Here is a 20,117-nt window from a genome sequence, read left to right on the forward strand (position 1 = left end):
GACACTACAAAAATAAATTGAATTGAATAAAGGTTATTCAACTTGTAGACGGTTCAAACGGGCCAGGGAGTTATATTTAGGATCAGACACAAAGTCTGTGCTCTTGAGCGCTTGGAAGGCGCGTCTGAGGCTGAGCAACGTTCTAAAGAAAGACAGAATAAAAGGGAGGACAGAGGACATCCTTATTGAGAAGACTTTGTAGAAGTAAATACAGAAAAGCAAATATAGTTAGTGATATAATGGTGATGGGTTATAATAGAGTTGACATGTGGGTGAAGTCCCTCATTTGTCCAGCAGGGGTCCATTGTAGAAGAAGATTCAGTTGTATCATACAATAAGCAAAGCGACGGATGTAAATGAGACGGACTAAAGAGTTCATTATATTGAGCAGGAGATGTAGTGCTGCTGTTTGAATCCTTTTAACATGTGAATTAATTACAAATAAATTCAAACATTAATTCAACGGGGATGGGTCTTATGTAAGAGTTGGGGGTCTTACCCAGGTCTTGGGTATGGGCCTTTTCCTGCCCCTCCAGGTACAGGAGGCTGTAGCCGCTCCACAGCGCCGTCATGTGGGCGGGACACACAGGGACAAGCTGTGATTGACTGTGGATGACCAATAGAAAGCCAGCACTCAGCGTGTAGGAGGTCCCAGGTGGGCCACTATCCCCGATTGGCCCAGGGTCACCTGAGAAAGGAAGTGACATCAAAACTTCTCCCTCAATATTCATGCATTTATATATATATATATATATATATATATATATATATATATATATGTTATCTCCAAAACTCAAACTTGAACATAACTCGTGTTGGACACTTCACATTGACATTTGGAGACGATGATAAACTGAGAGGGATTTAGTTCAATTATTAGACACTGATGATTCCACTTTGTAAATAAAACACATTTAAACCACATTTCAGCTTCTCATATGACAACTATACACTTTGTTTTCTTTAAATATACAACAACAACAACAACAACAACAACTCACCCGCACAGCCCCTCCCCCCACAGTTCTCATCCGCACAGCCCCTCCCCCCACAGTTCTCACCCGCACAGCCCCTCCCCCCACAGTTCTCACCCGCACAGCCCCTCCCCCCACAGTTCTCACCCGCACAGCCCTTCCCCCCACAGTTCTCACCCGCACAGCCCCTCCCCCCACAGTTCTAACCCGCACAGCCCCTCCCCCCACAGTTCTCACCCGCACAGCCCCTCCCCCCACAGTTCTCACCCGCACAGCCCCTCCCCCCACAGTTCTCACCCGCACAGCCCCTCCCCCCACAGTTCTCACCCGCACAGCCCCTCCCTCCACAGTTCTCACCCGCACAGCCCCTCCCCCCACAGTTCTCACCCGCACAGCCCCTCCCCCCACAGTTCTCACCCGCACAGCCCCTCCCCCCACAGTTCTCACCCGCACAGCCCCTCCCCCCACAGTTCTCATCCGCACAGCCCTTCCCCCCACAGTTCTCACCCGCACAGCCCCTCCCCCCACAGTTCTAACCCGCACAGCCCCTGCCCCCACAGTTCTCACCCGCACAGCCCCTCCCCCCACAGTTCTCATCCGCACAGCCCCTCCCCCCACAGTTCTCATCCGCACAGCCCTTCCCCCCACAGTTCTCACCCGCACAGCCCCGCTCCCCTCTGTCTCCTCGTGGGCCCTCGTCTCCTTGGTCTCCTCTGGGACCGGATGATCCCGGGTCTCCGAATCCTGAGTCCCCGTGTTCTCCTTTGCTCCCTGAAAATAAAACAACATTTCAACAATTATTTTCTCTATTTGATCTTATTCTAATTTGTCAAAAACACACTTGGAGGACCAAATGTCTGACTTTGCAGCATCTTAAACGTTCGCCTGTCACTGCTGCGTCCAGGTGTCACTGCACAAGGCCACGAGGGTCAGATCTGTGCCCAGTTCAAACATGGCCTCAGGGCGTCACAGAGGCGTGTCTCAGGACGTCACAGAGGCGTGTCTCAGGACGTCACAGAGGCGTGTCTCAGGACGTCACAGAGGCGTGTCTCAGGACGTCACAGAGGCGTGTCTCAGGACGTCACAGAGGCGTGTCTCAGGACGTCACAGAGGCGTGTCTCAGGGCGTCACAGAGGCGTGTCTCAGGGCATTACAGAGGCGTGTCTCAGGGCGTCATAGAGGCGTGTCTCAGGACGTCACAGAGGCGTGTCTCAGGGCGTCATAGAGGCGTGTCTCAGGACGTCACAGAGGCGTGTCTCAGGGCGTCATAGAGGCGTGTCTCAGGGCGTCTAAGAGGCGTGTCTCAGGACGTCACAGAGGCGTGTCTCAGGGCGTCATAGAGGCGTGTCTCAGGGCGTCATAGAGGCGTGTCTCAGGACGTCACAGAGGCGTGTCTCAGGGCGTCATAGAGGCGTGTCTCAGGGCGTCATAGAGGCGTGTCTCAGGACGTCACAGAGGCGTGTCTCAGGGCGTCACAGAGGCGTGTCTCAGGGCATTACAGAGGCGTGTCTCAGGGCATTACAGAGGCGTGTCTCAGGGCATTACAGAGGCGTGTCTCAGGGCGTCATAGAGGCGTGTCTCAGGGCGTCTAAGAGGCGTGTCTCAGGGCGTCATAGAGGCGTGTCTCAGGACGTCATAGAGGCGTGTCTCAGGACGTCATAGAGGCGTGTCTCAGGGCGTCTAAGAGGCGTGTCTCAGGGCGTCATAGAGGCGTGTCTCAGGACGTCATAGAGGCGTGTCTCAGGACGTCATAGAGGCGTGTCTCAGGGCGTCTAAGAGGCGTGTCTCAGGGCGTCATAGAGGCGTGTCTCAGGGCGTCATAGAGGCGTGTCTCAGGGCGTCATAGAGGCGTGTCTCAGGGCGTCATAGAGGCGTGTCTCAGGACGTCACAGAGGCGTGTCTCAGGACGTCACAGAGGCGTGTCTCAGGGCATTACAGAGGCGTGTCTCAGGGCATTACAGAGGCGTGTCTCAGGGCGTCATAGAGGCGTGTCTCAGGGCGTCACAGAGGCGTGTCTCAGGACGTCACAGAGGCGTGTCTCAGGACGTCACAGAGGCGTGTCTCAGGACGTCACAGAGGCGTGTCTCAGGGCATTACAGAGGCGTGTCTCAGGGCGTCATAGAGGCGTGTCTCAGGGCGTCTAAGAGGCGTGTCTCAGGGCGTCATAGAGGCGTGTCTCAGGACGTCACAGAGGCGTGTCTCAGGACGTCATAGAGGCGTGTCTCAGGGCGTCATAGAGGCGTGTCTCAGGGCGTCATAGAGGCGTGTCTCAGGGCGTCATAGAGGCGTGTCTCAGGACGTCATAGAGTCGTTTTCTCCTACAACTCACCCTGCCCCGAGAGCCTGAGGACCTGGTCTCCTCCAATGCACCCGCCCCGAGAGCCTGAGGGCCTCGCTTCCTACAACTCACCCTGCCCCGAGAGCCTAAGGGCCTCTTCTCCTCCAACTCACCCTGCCCCGAGGAGCCTGAGGGCCTCGTCTCCTCCAACTCACCCTGCCCCGAGAGTCTGAGGGCCTCGTTTCCTACAACTCACCCTGCCCCGAGAGTCTGAGGGCCTCGTTTCCTACAACTCACCCTGCCCCGAGAGCCTGAGGGCCTCGTTTCCTACAACTCACCCTGCCCCGAGAGCCTCAGGGCCTCGTCTCCTCCAACTCACCCTGCCCCGAGAGCCTGAGGGCCTCGTTTCCTACAACTCACCCTGCCCCGAGAGCCTGAGGGCCTCGTCTCCGCCAACTCACCCTGCCCCGAGAGCCTGAGGGCCTCGTCCCCTCCAAGTCACCCTGCCCCGAGAGCCTGAGGGCCTCGTCTCCGCCAACTCACCCTGCCCCGAGAGCCTGAGGGCCTCGTCTCCTCCAACTCGTGAAGAGACAAATACTTAAGACATGGAGACAGAAGTCGGCTGTGGACAGGCGTAAGCCTCTGGTTCCCTCGGGAACATCAAACTTCCCACAGTTTCATGAATTGAGTCAAACTTTAAATTGCCACCGTCTTTGTTCATGTCACATGTTCAAGAGCTGAATAAAAGTGCACGTTTGTCACACATTTTTAACAGCCATAAAATCCAATCATATTTTTTTCTACTTTCAAAACTCAGCTCTCTTCATCTCCTTCTGTTCTACACATAGACATAACAGACATGTTGTATATGGCTTTATAAAGTATAACATATGCATGACATAAACATACTTCATGTGCAGAGCAGAAGACAAAAATATCTTAAAGATATGAATCTATGTGGATTTTATGGCCGTTTAAACACTCGGACCAACAAGAGTCAAGTGTGACCAGTGTCCATCTCTATGAAGGTTCAGAGGGGCCCCTGGTGGAGGATATGGTCTCACCTTTGGCCCCAACACAGCCTGGTTCTCCATTTAACCCCTGGGTTCCTGGGGGCCCGGGTTGACCCTGTCTTCCAGGGTAGCCTGAGGGGGCCGAAGAAGGGGGGCAGGGGTTGCTGTCTCCTGGATCTCCATTAGGCCCTGGAGGTCCCTGAGGCCCCTTGGCCCCGGGTCTTCCCCCAAAGCCAACATTACCAAGTGGTCCTCTAGGGCCTGGGACCCCCATGAATCCAGTGTCCCCCTGAGGTCCTGCAGAAGAAAAATGCTGTTGTTCTCCCTGTGCTGATGTTCTCCTGTGCTGATGTTCTCCTGTAGTGATGTTCTCCCTGTGCTGATGTTCTCCTGTGCTGATGTTCTCTCTGTGCTGATGTTCTCCTGTGCTGATGTTCTCACAGGTGATGATGTTCTCCCTGTGCTGATGTTCTCTCTGTGCTGATGTTCTCCTGTGCTGATGTTCTCCTGTAGTGATGTTCTCCCTGTGCTGATGTTCTCCCTGTGCTGATGTTCTCCTGTGCTGATGTTCTCCCTGTGATGATGTTCTCCCAGTGCCAATGTTCTCCCTGTGCTCATGTTCTCCTGTGCTGATGTTCTCTCTGTGCTGATGTTCTCCTGTGCTGATGTTCTCCCTGTGCTGATGTTCTCCCTGTGCTGATGTTCTCCCTGTGCTGATGTTCTCCTGTGCTGATGTTCTCTCTGTGCTGATGTTCTCCTGTGCTGATGTTCTCCCTGTGCTGATGTTCTCTCTGTGCTGATGTTCTCCTGTGCTGATGTTCTCCCTGTGCTGATGTTCTCCTGTGCTGATGTTCTCCCTGTGCTCATGTTCTCCTGTGCTGATGTTCTCCCTGTGCTCATGTTCTCCTGTGCTGATGTTGTCCCTGTGCTGATGTTCTCCCTGTGCTGATGTTCTCCCTGTGCTGATGTTCTCCCTGTGCTGATGTTCTCCCTGTGCCGATGTTCTCTCTGTGCTGATGTTCTCCCTGTGCTGATGTTCTCCCTGTGCCGATGTTCTCTCTGTGCTGATGTTCTCCCTGTGCTGATGTTCTCCCTGTGCTGATGTTCTCCCTGTGCTGATGTTCTCCTGTGCGGATGTTCTCCTGTGCCGATGTTCTCTCTGTGCCGATGTTCTCCCTGTGCTGATGGTCTCCCTGTGCTGATGTTCTCCCTGTGCTGATGTTCTCCCTGTGCTGATGTTCTCCCTGTGCTGATGTTCTCCTGTGCCGATGTTCTCTCTGTGCCGATGTTCTCCCTGTGCCGATGTTCTCCCTGTGCTCAAGTTCTCCTGTGCTGATGTTCTCCCTGTGCTGATGTTCTCCTGTGCTGATGTTCTCCTGTGCTGATGTTCTCCCTGTGCTCATGTTCTCCTGTGCTGATGTTCTCCCTGTGCTCATGTTCTCCTGTGCTGATGTTCTCCCTGTGCTGATGTTCTCCCTGTGCTCATGTTCTCCTGTGCTGATGTTCTCCCTGTGCTCATGTTCTCCTGTGCCGTTGTTCTCCCTGTGCCGATGTTCTCCCAGTGCCAATGTTCTCCCTGTGCTCATGTTCTCCTGTGCTGATGTTCTCCCTGTGCTGATGTTCTCCTGTGCTGATGTTCTCCTGTGCTGATGTTCTCCCTGTGCTCATGTTCTCCTGTGCTGATGTTCTCCCTGTGCTCATGTTCTCCTGTGCTGATGTTCTCCCTGTGCTGATGTTCTCCCTGTGGTCATGTTCTCCTGTGCTGATGTTCTCCTGTGCTGATGTTCTCACAGGTGATGATGTTCTCCCTGTGCTGATGTTCTCTCTGTGCTGATGTTCTCCTGTGCTGATGTTCTCCTGTAGTGATGTTCTCCCTGTGCTGATGTTCTCCCTGTGCTGATGTTCTCCTGTGCTGATGTTCTCCCTGTGATGATGTTCTCCCAGTGCCAATGTTCTCCCTGTGCTCATGTTCTCCTGTGCTGATGTTCTCTCTGTGCTGATGTTCTCCTGTGCTGATGTTCTCCCTGTGCTGATGTTCTCCCTGTGCTGATGTTCTCCTGTGCTGATGTTCTCTCTGTGCTGATGTTCTCCTGTGCTGATGTTCTCCCTGTGCTGATGTTCTCTCTGTGCTGATGTTCTCCTGTGCTGATGTTCTCCCTGTGCTCATGTTCTCCTGTGCTGATGTTCTCCCTGTGCTCATGTTCTCCTGTGCTGATGTTGTCCCTGTGCTGATGTTCTCCCTGTGCTGATGTTCTCCCTGTGCTGATGTTCTCCCTGTGCTGATGTTCTCCCTGTGCCGATGTTCTCTCTGTGCTGATGTTCTCCCTGTGCTGATGTTCTCCCTGTGCCGATGTTCTCTCTGTGCTGATGTTCTCCCTGTGCTGACGTTCTCCCTGTGCTGATGTTCTCCCTGTGCTGATGTTCTCCTGTGCGGATGTTCTCCTGTGCCGATGTTCTCTCTGTGCCGATGTTCTCCCTGTGCTGATGGTCTCCCTGTGCTGATGTTCTCCCTGTGCTGATGTTCTCCCTGTGCTGATGTTCTCCCTGTGCTGATGTTCTCCTGTGCCGATGTTCTCTCTGTGCCGATGTTCTCCCTGTGCCGATGTTCTCCCTGTGCTCAAGTTCTCCTGTGCTGATGTTCTCCCTGTGCTGATGTTCTCCTGTGCTGATGTTCTCCTGTGCTGATGTTCTCCCTGTGCTCATGTTCTCCTGTGCTGATGTTCTCCCTGTGCTCATGTTCTCCTGTGCTGATGTTCTCCCTGTGCTGATGTTCTCCCTGTGCTCATGTTCTCCTGTGCTGATGTTCTCCTGTGCCGTTGTTCTCCCTGTGCCGATGTTCTCCCAGTGCCAATGTTCTCCCTGTGCTCATGTTCTCCTGTGCTGATGTTCTCCCTGTGCTGATGTTCTCCTGTGCTGATGTTCTCCTGTGCTGATGTTCTCCCTGTGCTCATGTTCTCCTGTGCTGATGTTCTCCCTGTGCTCATGTTCTCCTGTGCTGATGTTCTCCCTGTGCTGATGTTCTCCCTGTGGTCATGTTCTCCTGTGCTGATGTTATCCTGTGCTGATGTTGTCCCTGTGCTGATGTTCTCCCTGTGCTGATGTTCTCCCTGTGCTGATGTTCTCCCTGTGCTGATGTTCTCCCTGTGCCGATGTTCTCTCTGTGCTGATGTTCTCCCTGTGCTGATGTTCTCCCTGTGCTGATGTTCTCCTGTGCGGATGTTCTCCTGTGCCGATGTTCTCCCTGTGCTGATGTTCTCCCTGTGCCGATGTTCTCTCTGTGCTGATGTTCTCCCTGTGCTGATGTTCTCCCTGTGCTGATGTTCTCCCTGTGCTGATGTTCTCCTGTGCGGATGTTCTCCTGTGCCGATGTTCTCTCTGTGCCGATGTTCTCCCTGTGCTGATGTTCTCCCTGTGCTGATGTTCTCCCTGTGCTGATGTTCTCCCTGTGCTGATGTTCTCCCTGTGCTGATGTTCTCCTGTGCCGATGTTCTCTCTGTGCCGATGTTCTCCCTGTGCTGATGTTCTCCCTGTACCGATGTTCTCCCTGTGCTGATGTTCTCCCTGTGCCGATGTTCTCCCTGTGCCGATGTTCTCCCTGTGCTGGTGTTCTCCCTGTGCTGATGTTCTCCCACAGAACTAAACTGACCTTTGACCCCTGAATCTCCAGGGGACCCTTGTCTCCCCCTGGAGCCTAGGAGTCCTGAGGCCCCCTTAGTCCCGGTGCAGCCGGGGTCCCCGTCGTCTCCATCATCTCCAGGAACAGGATCATTGGCCCCCGGGTTCCCCTGAGGTCCCTGCACACCTGAGGAAGTGACATCACACAGTTACACCAGCTGCATGAGACTGAGCATGTCCAGGGGCCCCCGGGTTCCCCTGAGGCCCCTTCACATAGGGGCCCCCGGGTCAGCCTCAGAATGATCACTGTAGTGGTGTCTTTCCTCTGGACTTTAGTGCCCACTGTCCTTGTGCAACACGACATGTATTTAGATCAAATCAAGTGAAACTGTTAAAAGGTCCTTAGTGTTTGAATGAAGAAGGGTTAGGTTCCTCACACAGATCTTCAGTGTCATTGTTCCTCACACAGATCTTCAGTGTCATTGTTCCTCACACAGATCTTCAGTGTCATTGTTCCTCACACAGATCTTCAGTGTCATTGTTCCTCACACAGATCTTCAGTGTCATTGTTCCTCACACAGATCTTCAGTGTCATTGTTCCTCACACAGATCTTCAGTGTCATTGTTCCTCACACAGATCTTCAGTGTCATTGTTCCTCACACAGATCTTCAGTGTCATTGTTCCTCACACAGATCTTCAGTGTGTCATTGTTCCTCACACAGATCTTCAGTGTGTCATTGTTCCTCACACAGATCTTCAGTGTCATTGTTCCTCACACAGATCTTCAGTGTGTCATTGTTCCTCACACAGATCTTCAGTGTGTCATTGTTCCTCACACAGATCTTCAGTGTCATTGTTCCTCACACAGATCTTCAGTGTCATTGTTCCTCACACAGATCTTCAGTGTCATTGTTCCTCACACAGATCTTCAGTGTGTCATTGTTCCTCACACAGATCTTCAGTGTCATTGTTCCTCACACAGATCTTCAGTGTCATTGTTCCTCACACAGATCTTCAGTGTCATTGTTCCTCACACAGATCTTCAGTGTGTCATTGTTCCTCAAACAGATCATCAGTGTGTCATTGTTCCTCACACAGATCTTCAGTGTGTCATTGTTCCTCACACAGATCTTCAGTGTCATTGTTCCTCAAACAGATCTTCAGTGTGTCATTGTTCCTCACACAAATCTTCAGTGTGTCATTGTTCCTCAAACAGATCTTCAGTGTGTCATTGTTCCTCACACAGATCTTAAGTGTGTCATTGTTCCTCACACAGATCTTCAGCGTGTCATTGTTACTCACAAAGATCTTCAGTGTGTCATTGTTCCTCACACAGATCTTCAGTGTCATTGTTCCTCACACAGATCTTTAGTATCATTGTTCCTCACACAAATCTTCAGTGTGTCATTGTTCCTCACACAGATCTTCAGTGTGTCATTGTTCCTCACACAGATCTTCAGTGTGTCATTGTTCATCACACAGATCTTCAGCGTGTCGTTGTTCCTCACACAGATCTTCAGCGTGTCATTGTTCCTCACACAGATCTTCAGCGTGTCATTGTTCCTCACACAGATCTTCAGCGTGTCATTGTTCCTCACATAGATCTTTAGCGCGTCAATGTTCCTCACACAGATCGTCAGTGTGTCATTCTTCATCACACAGATCTTCAGCGTGTCGTTGTTCCTCACACAGATCTTCAGCGTATCATTGTTCCTCACAAAGATCTTCAGTGGGTCATTGTTCCTCACACAGATCTTCAGATCTTCAGCATGTCATTGTTCCTCACACGGATCTTCAGCATGTCATTGTTCCTCACACAGATCTTCAGCGTGTCATTGGTCCTCACACGGATCTTCAGTGTCTTTGTTCCTCACAGAGATCTTCAGTGTCATTGTTCCTCACACAGATCTTCAGTGTGTCATTGTTCCTAACACAGATCTTCAGTGTGTCATTGTTCCTCACACAGATCTTTTGTGTGTCATTGTTCCTCACACAGATCTTCAGTGTGTCATTGTTCCTCACACAGATCTTCAGTGTGTCATTCTTCCTCACACAGATCTTCAGTGTGTCATTGTTCCTCACACAGATCTTCAGCGTATCATTGTTCCTCACACAGATCTTCAGCGGGTCATTGTTCCTCACAAAGATCTTCAGTGGGTCATTGTTCCTCACACAGATCTTCAGCGTGTCATTGTTCCTCTCACAGATCTTCAGTGTGTCATTGTTCCTCACACATATCGTCAGCGTGTCATTGTTCCTCACACAGATCTTCAGTGTGTCATTGTTCCTCACACAGATCTTCAGAGTGTCATTGTTCCTCACACAGATCTTCAGTGTGTTATTGTTCCTCACAAAGATCTTCAGTTTGTCATTGTTCCTCACACAGATCTTCTGTGTGTCATTGTTCCTCACACAGATCTTCAGTGTCATTGTTCCTCACACAGATCTTCAGTGTGTCATTCTTCCTCACACAGATCTTCAGTGTGTCATTGTTCCTCACACAGATCTTCAGCGGGTCATTGTTCCTCACAAAGATCTTCAGTGGGTCATTGTTCCTCACACAGATCTTCAGCGTGTCATTGTTCCTCACACAGATCTTCAGCGTGTCATTGTTCCTCACGCAAATCTTTAGCGCGTCAATGTTCCTCACACAGATCTTCAGCGTGTCATTGTTCCTCACACAGATCTTCAGCGTGTCATTGGTCCTCACACGGATCTTCAGTGTCTTTGTTCCTCACAGAGATCTTCAGTGTCATTGTTCCTCACACAGATCTTCAGTGTGTCATTCTTCCTCACACAGATCTTCAGTGTGTCATTGTTCCTCACACAGATCTTCAGCGTATCATTGTTCCTCACACAGATCTTCAGCGGGTCATTGTTCCTCACAAAGATCTTCAGTGGGTCATTGTTCCTCACACAAATCTTCAGCGTGTCATTGTTCCTCACACATATCGTCAGCGTGTCATTGTTCCTCACACAGATCTTCAGCGTGTCATTGTTCCTCACACAGATCTTCAGCGTGTCATTGTTCCTCACACAGATCTTCAGCGTGTCATTGTTCCTCACACAGATCTTCAGTGTGTCATTGTTCCTCACGCAGATCTTCAGCGTTTCATTGTTCCTCACACAGATCTTCAGCGTGTCATTGTTCCTCACACAGATCTTCAGCGTGTCCTTGTGACTCACACAGATCTTCAGCGCGTCATTGTGACTCACACAGATCTTCAGTGTGTCATTGTTCCTCACACAGATCTTCAGCGTGTCATTGTTCCTCACGCAAATCTTCAGCGTGTCATTGTTCCTCACGCAGATCTTCAGTGTGTCATTGCTCCTGAAGCAGATCTTCAGCGTGTCATTGTTCCACACACAGATCTTCAGTGTGTCATTGTTCCTCATGCAGATCTTCAACGTGTCATTGTTCCTCACGCGGATCTTCAGCGTGTCATTGTTTCTTATACAGATCTTCAGTGTGTCATTGTTCCTCACGCAAATCTTCAGCGCGTCATTGTTCCTCACGCAGATCTTCAGTGTGTCATTGTTCCTCACACAGATCTTCAGCGTGTCATTGTGCCTCACACAGATCTTCAGCGTGTCATTGTTCCTCACACAGATCTTCAGTGTCATTGTTCCTCACACAGATCTTCAGTGTGTCATTGTTCCTCACACAGATCTTCAGTGTGTCATTGTTCCTCACACAGATCTTCAGTGTGTCATTGTTCCTCACACAGATCTTCAGTGTATCATTGCTCCTCAAGCAGATCTTCAGTGTCATTGTTCCTCACAGAGATCTTCAGTGTGTCATTGTTCCTCATACAGATCTTCAGCGTGTCATTATTCCTCAAACAAATCTTCAGCGCGTCATTGTTCCTCATACAGATCTTCAGCGTGTCATTATTCCTCAAACAAATCTTCAGCGCGTCATTGTTCCTCACACAGATCTTCAGTGTCATTGTTCCTCACACAGATCTTCAGTGTCATTGTTCCTCAAGCAGATCTTCAGCGTGTCATTGTTCTTCACACAGATCTTCAGCGTGTCATTGTTCCTCACACAGATCTTCAGCGTGTCATTGTGCCTCACACAGATCTTCAGTGTCATTGTTCCTCACACAGATCTTCAGTGTGTCATTGTTCTTCACACAGATCTTCAGCGTGTCATTGTTCCTCATGCAGATCTTCAGCGTGTCATTGTTCCTCACACAGATCTCAGCGTGTCATTGTTCCTCACACAGATCTTCAGCGTATCGTTGTTCCTCACACAGATCTTCAGTGTGTCATTGTTCCTCACACAGATCTTCAGCGTGTCATTGTTCCTCACGCAAATCTTCAGCGCGTCATTGTTCCTCACGCAGATCTTCAGTTTTTAATTGTTCCTCACATAGATCTTCAGCGTGTCCTTGTGACTCACACAGATCTTCAGCGTGTCATTGTTCCTCACACAGATCTTCAGCGTGTCATTGTTCCTCACACAGATCTTCAGTGTGTCATTGTTCCTCACGCAGATCTTTAGCGTTTCATTGTTCCTCACACAGATCTTCAGCGTGTCATTGTTCCTCACACAGATCTTCAGTGTGTCATTGTTCCTCATGCAGATCTTCAACGTGTCATTGTTCCTCACGCGGATCTTCAGCGTGTCATTGTTTCTCATACAGATCTTCAGCGTGTCATTGTTCCTCACGCAAATCTTCAGCGCGTCATTGTTCCTCACGCAGATCTTCAGTGTGTCATTGTTCCTCACACAGATCTTCAGCGTGTCATTGTGCCTCACACAGATCTTCAGCGTGTCATTGTTCCTCACACAGATCTTCAGTGTCATTGTTCCTCACACAGATCTTCAGTGTGTCATTGTTCCTCACGCAGATCTTCAGCGTGTCATTGTTCCTCACGAAAATCTTCAGTGTGTCATTGTTCCTCACGCAGATCTTCAGTTTATCATTGCTCCTCAAGCAGATCTTCAGTGTCATTGTTCCTCACAGAGATCTTCAGCGTGTCATTGTTCCTCAAACAAATCTTCAGCGCATCATTGTTCCTCACGCAGATCTTCTGTTTTTCATTGTTCCTCACACAGATCTTCAGTGTCATTGTTCCTCACATAGATCTTCAGCGTGTCATTGTTCCTCACACAGATCTTCAGTGTCATTGTTCCTCACACAGATCTTCAGTGTGTCATTGTTCTTCACACAGATCTTCAGCGTGTCATTGTTCCTCACACAGATCTTCAGCGTGTCATTGTTCCTCACATAGATCTTCAGTGTCATTGTTCCTCACACAGATCTTCAGCGTGTCATTGTTCCTCACACAGATCTTCAGCGTGTCCTTGTTCCTCACACAGATCTTCAGCGTGTCATTGTTCCTCACACAGATCTTCAGCGCGTCATTGTTCCTCACGCAGATCTTCAGCGTGTCATTGTTCCTCACGCAAATCTTCAGTGTGTCATTGTTCCTCACACAGATCTTCAGCGTGTCATTGTTCCTCACGCAAATCTTCAGCGTGTCATTGTGCCTCACACCGATCTTCAGCGTGTCATTGTTCCTCACACAGATCTTCAGCGTATCGTTGTTCCTCACACAGATCTTCAGTGTGTCATTGTTCCTCACACAGATCTTCAGCGTGTCATTGTTCCTCACACAGATCTACAGCGTGTCATTGTTCCTCACACAGATCTTCAGTGTCATTCCTCCTCACACAGATCTTCAGTGTGTCATTGTTCCTCACACAGATCTTCAGCGTGTCATTGTTACTCACAAAGATCTTCAGTGTGTCATTGTTCCTCACACAGATCTTCAGTGTCATTGTTCCTCACACAGGTCTTTAGTATCATTGTTCCTCACACAAATCGTCAGTGTTTCATTGTTCCTCACACAGATCTTCAGTGTGTCATTGTTCCTCACACAGATCTTTAGTGTGTCATTGTTCCTCACACAGATCTTCAGTGTGTCATTGTTCCTCACACAGATCTTCAGTGTCATTGTTCCTCACACAGATCTTCAGTGTGTCATTGTTCCTCAAACAGATCATCAGTGTGTCATTGTTCCTCACACAGATCTTGAGCGTGTCATTGTTCCTCACACAGATCTTCAGTGTCATTGTTCCTCAAACAGATCTTCAGTGTGTCATTGTTCCTCACACAAATCTTCAGTGTGTCATTGTTCCTCAAACAGATCTTCAGTGTGTCATTGTTCCTCACACAGATCTTCAGTGTGTCATTGTTCCTCACACAGATCTTCAGCGTGTCATTGTTACTCACAAAGATCTTCAGTGTGTCATTGTTCCTCACACAGATCTTCAGTGTCATTGTTCCTCACACAGATCTTTAGTATCATTGTTCCTCACACAAATCTTCAATGTGTCATTGTTCCTCACACAGATCTTCAGTGTGTCATTGTTCCTCACACAGATCTTCAGTGTGTCATTGTTCCTCACACAGATCTTCAGTGTCATTGTTCCTCACATAGATCTTCAGCGTGTCATTGTTCCTCACACAGATCTTCAGTGTCATTGTTCCTCACACAGATCTTCAGTGTGTCATTGTTCTTCACACAGATCTTCAGCGTGTCATTGTTCCTCACACAGATCTTCAGCGTGTCATTGTTCCTCACATAGATCTTCAGTGTCATTGTTCCTCACACAGATCTTCAGCGTGTCATTGTTCCTCACATAGATCTTCAGTGTCATTGTTCCTCACACAGATCTTCAGCGTGTCCTTGTTCCTCACACAGATCTTCAGCGTGTCATTGTTCCTCACACAGATCTTCAGCGCGTCATTGTTCCTCACGCAGATCTTCAGCGTGTCATTGTTCCTCACGCAAATCTTCAGTGTGTCATTGTTCCTCACACAGATCTTCAGCGTGTCATTGTTCCTCATGCAAATCTTCAGCGTGTCATTGTGCCTCACACCGATCTACAGCGTGTCATTGTTCCTCACACAGATCTTCAGTGTCATTCCTCCTCACACAGATCTTCAGTGTGTCATTGTTCCTCACACAGATCTTCAGCGTGTCATTGTTACTCACAAAGATCTTCAGTGTGTCATTGTTCCTCACACAGATCTTCAGTGTCATTGTTCCTCACACAGGTCTTTAGTATCATTGTTCCTCACACAAATCGTCAGTGTTTCATTGTTCCTCACACAGATCTTCAGTGTGTCATTGTTCCTCACATAGATCTTTAGTGTGTCATTGTTCCTCACACAGATCTTCAGTGTGTCATTGTTCCTCACACAGATCTTCAGTGTCATTGTTCCTCACACAGATCTTCAGTGTGTCATTGTTCCTCAAACAGATCATCAGTGTGTCATTGTTCCTCACACAGATCTTGAGCGTGTCATTGTTCCTCACACAGATCTTCAGTGTCATTGTTCCTCAAACAGATCTTCAGTGTGTCATTGTTCCTCACACAAATCTTCAGTGTGTCATTGTTCCTCAAAAAGATCTTCAGTGTGTCATTGTTCCTCACACAGATCTTCAGTGTGTCATTGTTCCTCACACAGATCTTCAGCGTGTCATTGTTACTCACAAAGATCTTCAGTGTGTCATTGTTCCTCACACAGATCTTCAGTGTCATTGTTCCTCACACAGATCTTTAGTATCATTGTTCCTCACACAAATCTTCAGTGTGTCATTGTTCCTCACACAGATCTTCAGTGTGTCATTGTTCCTCACACAGATCTTCAGCGTGTCATTGTTCCTCACACAGATCTTCAGTGTGTCATTGTTCCTCACACAGATCTTCAGCGTGTCATTGTTCCTCACACAGATCTTCAGCGTGTCATTGTTCCTCACACAGATCTTCAGCGTGTCATTGTTCCTCACACAGATCTTTAGCGCGTCAATGTTCCTCACACAGATCGTCAGCGTGTCATTGTTCCTCACACAGATCTTCAGCATGTCATTGTTCCTCACACGGATCTTCAGCATGTCATTGTTCCTCACACAGATCTTCAGCGTGTCATTGGTCCTCACACGGATCTTCAGTGTCTTTGTTCCTCACAGAGATCTTCAGTGTCATTGTTCCTCACACAGATCTTCAGTGTGTCATTGTTCCTCACATAGATCTTCAGTGTGTCATTGTTCCTCACGCAAATCTTCAGTGTGTCATTGTTCCTCACGCAGATCTTCAGCGTGTCATTGTTCCTCATGCAGATCTTCAGCGTGTCATTGTTCCTCACACAGATCTTCAGCGCGTCATTGCTCCTCACGCAGATCTTCAGCGTGTCATTGTTCCTCACACAGATCTTCAGCGTGTCATTGTTCCTCACACAGATCTTCAGCGTGTCATTGTTTGTCACACAGATCTTCAGTGTCATTGTTCCTCACACAGATCTTCAGCGCGTCATTGCTCCTCACACAGATCTTCAGCGTGTCATTGTTCCTCATACAGATCTTCAGCGTGTCATTGTTCCTCACACAGATCTTCAGCGCGTCATTGTTCCTCACACAGATCTTCATTGTGTCATTGTTCCTCACACAGATCTTCAGCGTGTCATTGTTCCTCACACAGATCTTCAGCGTGTCATTGTTCCTCACACAGATCTTCAGCGTGTCATTGTGCCTCACGCAAATCTTCAGCGTGTCATTGTTCCTCACACAGATCTTCAGCGCGTCATTGCTCCTCACGCAGATCTTCAGCGTGTCATTGTTCCTCATGCAGATCTTCAGCGTGTCATTGTTCCTCACACAGATCTTCAGCGCGTCATTGCTCCTCACGCAGATCTTCAGCGTGTCATTGTTCCTCACACAGATCTTCAGCGTGTCATTGTTCCTCACACAGATCTTCAGCGTGTCATTGTTTGTCACACAGATCTTCAGTGTCATTGTTCCTCACGCAAATCTTCAGTGTGTCATTGTTCCTCACACAGATCTTCAGCGTGTCATTGTTCCTCACACAGATCTTCAGCGTGTCATTGTTTGTCACACAGATCTTCAGCGTGTCATTGTTCCTCATGCAGATCTTCAGCGTGTCATTGTTCCTCACACAGATCTTGAGCGTGTCATTGTTCCTCACACAGATCTTCAGCGTGTCATTGTTCCTCACACAGATCTTCGGCGCGTCATTGTTCCTCACACAGATCTTCAGCGTGTCATTGTTCCTCATGCAGATCTTCAGCGTGTCATTGTTCCTCACACAGATCTTCAGCGCGTCATTGCTCCTCACACAGATCTTCAGCGTGTCATTGTTCCTCATATAGATCTTCAGCGTGTCATTGTTCCTCATGCAGATCTTCAGCGTGTCATTGTTCCTCACACAGATCTTCAGCGCGTCATTGCTCCTCACACAGATCTTCAGCGTGTCATTGTTCCTCATACAGATCTTCAGCGTGTCATTGTTCCTCACACAGATCTTCAGCGCGTCATTGTTCCTCACACAGATCTTCATTGTGTCATTGTTCCTCACACAGATCTTCAGCGTGTCATTGTTCCTCACACAGATCTTCAGCGTGTCATTGTGCCTCACGCAAATCTTCAGCGTGTCATTGTTCCTCACACAGATCTTCAGCGCGTCATTGCTCCTCACGCAGATCTTCAGCGTGTCATTGTTCCTCATGCAGATCTTCAGCGTGTCATTGTTCCTCACACAGATCTTCAGCGCGTCATTGCTCCTCACGCAGATCTTCAGCGTGTCATTGTTCCTCACACAGATCTTCAGCGTGTCATTGTTCCTCACACAGATCTTCAGCGTGTCATTGTTTGTCACACAGATCTTCAGCGTGTCATTGTTTGTCACACAGATCTTCAGCGTGTCATTGTTCCTCACACAGATCTTGAGCGTGTCATTGTTCCTCACACAGATCTTCAGCGTGTCATTGTTCCTCACACAGATCTTCAGCGTGTCATTGTTTGTCACACAGATCTTCAGCGTGTCATTGTTCCTCACACAGATCTTGAGCGTGTCATTGTTCCTCACACAGATCTTCAGCGTGTCATTGTTCCTCACACAGATCTTCAGCGCGTCATTGTTCCTCACACAGATCTTCAGTGTGTCATTGTTCCTCACACAGATCTTCAGCGTGTCATTGTTCTCACACAGATCTTAAGTGTGTCATTGTTCCTCACACAGATCTTCAGCGTGTCATTTTTCCTCACACAGATCTTCAGCGTGTCATTGTTCCTCACACAGATCTTCAGCATGTTATTGTTCCTCACACAGATCTTCAGTGTGTCATTGTTCCTCACGCAGATCTTCAACGTGTCATTGTTCCTCACGCGGATCTTCAGCGTGTCATTGTTCCTCACGCAAATCTTCGGCGCGTCATTGTTCCTCACGCAGATCTTCAGTGTGTCATTGTTCCTCACACAGATCTTCAGCGTGTCATTGTTCCTCATGCAGATCTTCAGCGTGTCATTGTTCCTCACACAGATCTTCAGCGTGTCATTGTTCTTCATGCAGATCTTCAGCGTGTCATTGTTCCTCAGGCAGATCTTCAGCGTGTCATTGTGCCTCACACAGATCTTCAGCGTATCGTTGTTCCTCACACAGATCTTCAGTGTCATTGTTCCTCACACAGATCTTCAGTGTGTCATTGTTCCTCACGCAGATCTTCACCGTGACATTGTTCCTCACACAGATCTTCAGTGTGTCATTGTTCCTCATACAGATCTTCAGCGTGTCATTGTTCCTCACGCAAATCTTCAGTGTATCATTGCTCCTCAAGCAGATCTTCAGTGTCATTGTTCCTCACACAGATCTTCAGCGTGTCATTGTTCCTCACACAGATCTTCAGCGTGTCATTGTTCCTCACACAGATCTTCAGCGTGTCATTGTTCCTCACACAGATCTTCAGCGTGTCATTGTTTGTCACACAGATCTTCAGTGTCATTGTTCCTCACGCAAATCTTCAGTGTGTCATTGTTCCTCACACAGATCTTCAGCGTGTCATTGTTCCTCACACAGATCTTCAGCGTGTCAATGTTTGTCACACAGATCTTCAGCGTGTCATTGTTCCTCATGCAGATCTTCAGCGTGTCATTGTTCCTCACACAGATCTTGAGCGTGTCATTGTTCCTCACACAGATCTTCAGCGTGTCATTGTTCCTCACATAGATCTTCAGTGTCATTGTTCCTCACACTGATCTTCAGCGCGTCATTGTTCCTCACACAGATCTTCAGTGTCATTGTTCCTCACACAGATCTTCAGCGCGTCATTGTTCCTCACACAGATCTTCAGCGTTTCGTTGTTCCTCACACAGATCTTCAGCGTGTCATTGTTCTCACACAGATCTTAAGTGTGTCATTGTTCCTCACACAGATCTTCAGCGTGTCATTTTTCCTCACACAGATCTTCAGCGTGTCATTGTTCCTCACACAGATCTTCAGCATGTTATTGTTCCTCACACAGATCTTCAGTGTGTCATTGTTCCTCACGCAGATCTTCAACGTGTCATTGTTCCTCACGCGGATCTTCAGCGTGTCATTGTTTCTCATACAGATCTTCAGCGTGTCATTGTTCCTCACGCAAATCTTCGGCGCGTCATTGTTCCTCACGCAGATCTTCAGTGTGTCATTGTTCCTCACACAGATCTTCAGCGTGTCATTGTTCCTCACACAGATCTTCAGCGTGTCATTGTTCCTCACACAGATCTTCAGCGTGTCATTGTTCTTCATGCAGATCTTCAGCGTGTCATTGTTCCTCACGGAGATCTTCACCGTGACATTGTGCCTCACACAGATCTTCAGCGTATCGTTGTTCCTCACACAGATCTTCAGTGTCATTGTTCCTCACACAGATCTTCAGTGTGTCATTGTTCTTCATGCAGATCTTCAGCGTGTCATTGTTCCTCACACAGATCTTCAGCGTATCGTTGTTCCTCACACAGATCTTCAGTGTCATTGTTCCTCACACAGATCTTCAGTGTGTCATTGTTCCTCACGCAGATCTTCACCGTGACATTGTTCCTCACACAGATCTTCAGCGTGTCATTGTTCCTCACACAGATCTTCAGTTTTTCATTGTTCCTCACACAGATCTTCAGTGTCATTGTTCCTTACACAGATCTTCAGTGTGTCATTGTTCCTCACACAGATCTTCAGCGTGTCATTGTTCCTCAGTATCATAAATAATAAATAGTACTATTATCTCAGACATGAGCAGGAGCTGATGATTCCTCACATTCTTTCCCACTTCAAATGCAAAGAAGCCGCGAAAATCTTCATCTGGGTCGACGGGGAAGATCTGAGGATTTCCACCTCTGGTTTGTGAGCCTCGTTAGCCTCGTTAGCCTCGTTAGCCTTGTTAGCTTTG

The 20,117-nt window shown here is 48.5% G+C and overlaps 1 protein-coding gene across 1 annotated transcript in view; it reads right to left on the reverse strand.

Annotated features, from left to right (window-relative positions):
• The window catches only part of LOC140369439 (uncharacterized), a 77,058-nt gene that overhangs the window by 2,676 nt on the left and 54,265 nt on the right, over positions 1–20,117 (reverse strand). Inside the window, exons 17-20 of the mRNA XM_072456786.1 lie at positions 7,912–8,067; positions 4,317–4,562; positions 1,632–1,745; positions 500–688 (exon numbers count right to left, since the gene is read on the reverse strand). Coding sequence (XP_072312887.1) covers positions 500–688; positions 1,632–1,745; positions 4,317–4,562; positions 7,912–8,067 — 705 coding nt within the window. The remainder of the gene's footprint in view (positions 1–499; positions 689–1,631; positions 1,746–4,316; positions 4,563–7,911; positions 8,068–20,117) is intronic.

The sequence above is a fragment of the Eucyclogobius newberryi genome, unplaced genomic scaffold, assembly GCF_026437365.1.
Source record: "Eucyclogobius newberryi isolate DKJ021-1_F unplaced genomic scaffold, fEucNew1.0.hap1 SCAF_20, whole genome shotgun sequence".
Taxonomy (NCBI): domain Eukaryota; kingdom Metazoa; phylum Chordata; class Actinopteri; order Gobiiformes; family Gobiidae; genus Eucyclogobius; species Eucyclogobius newberryi.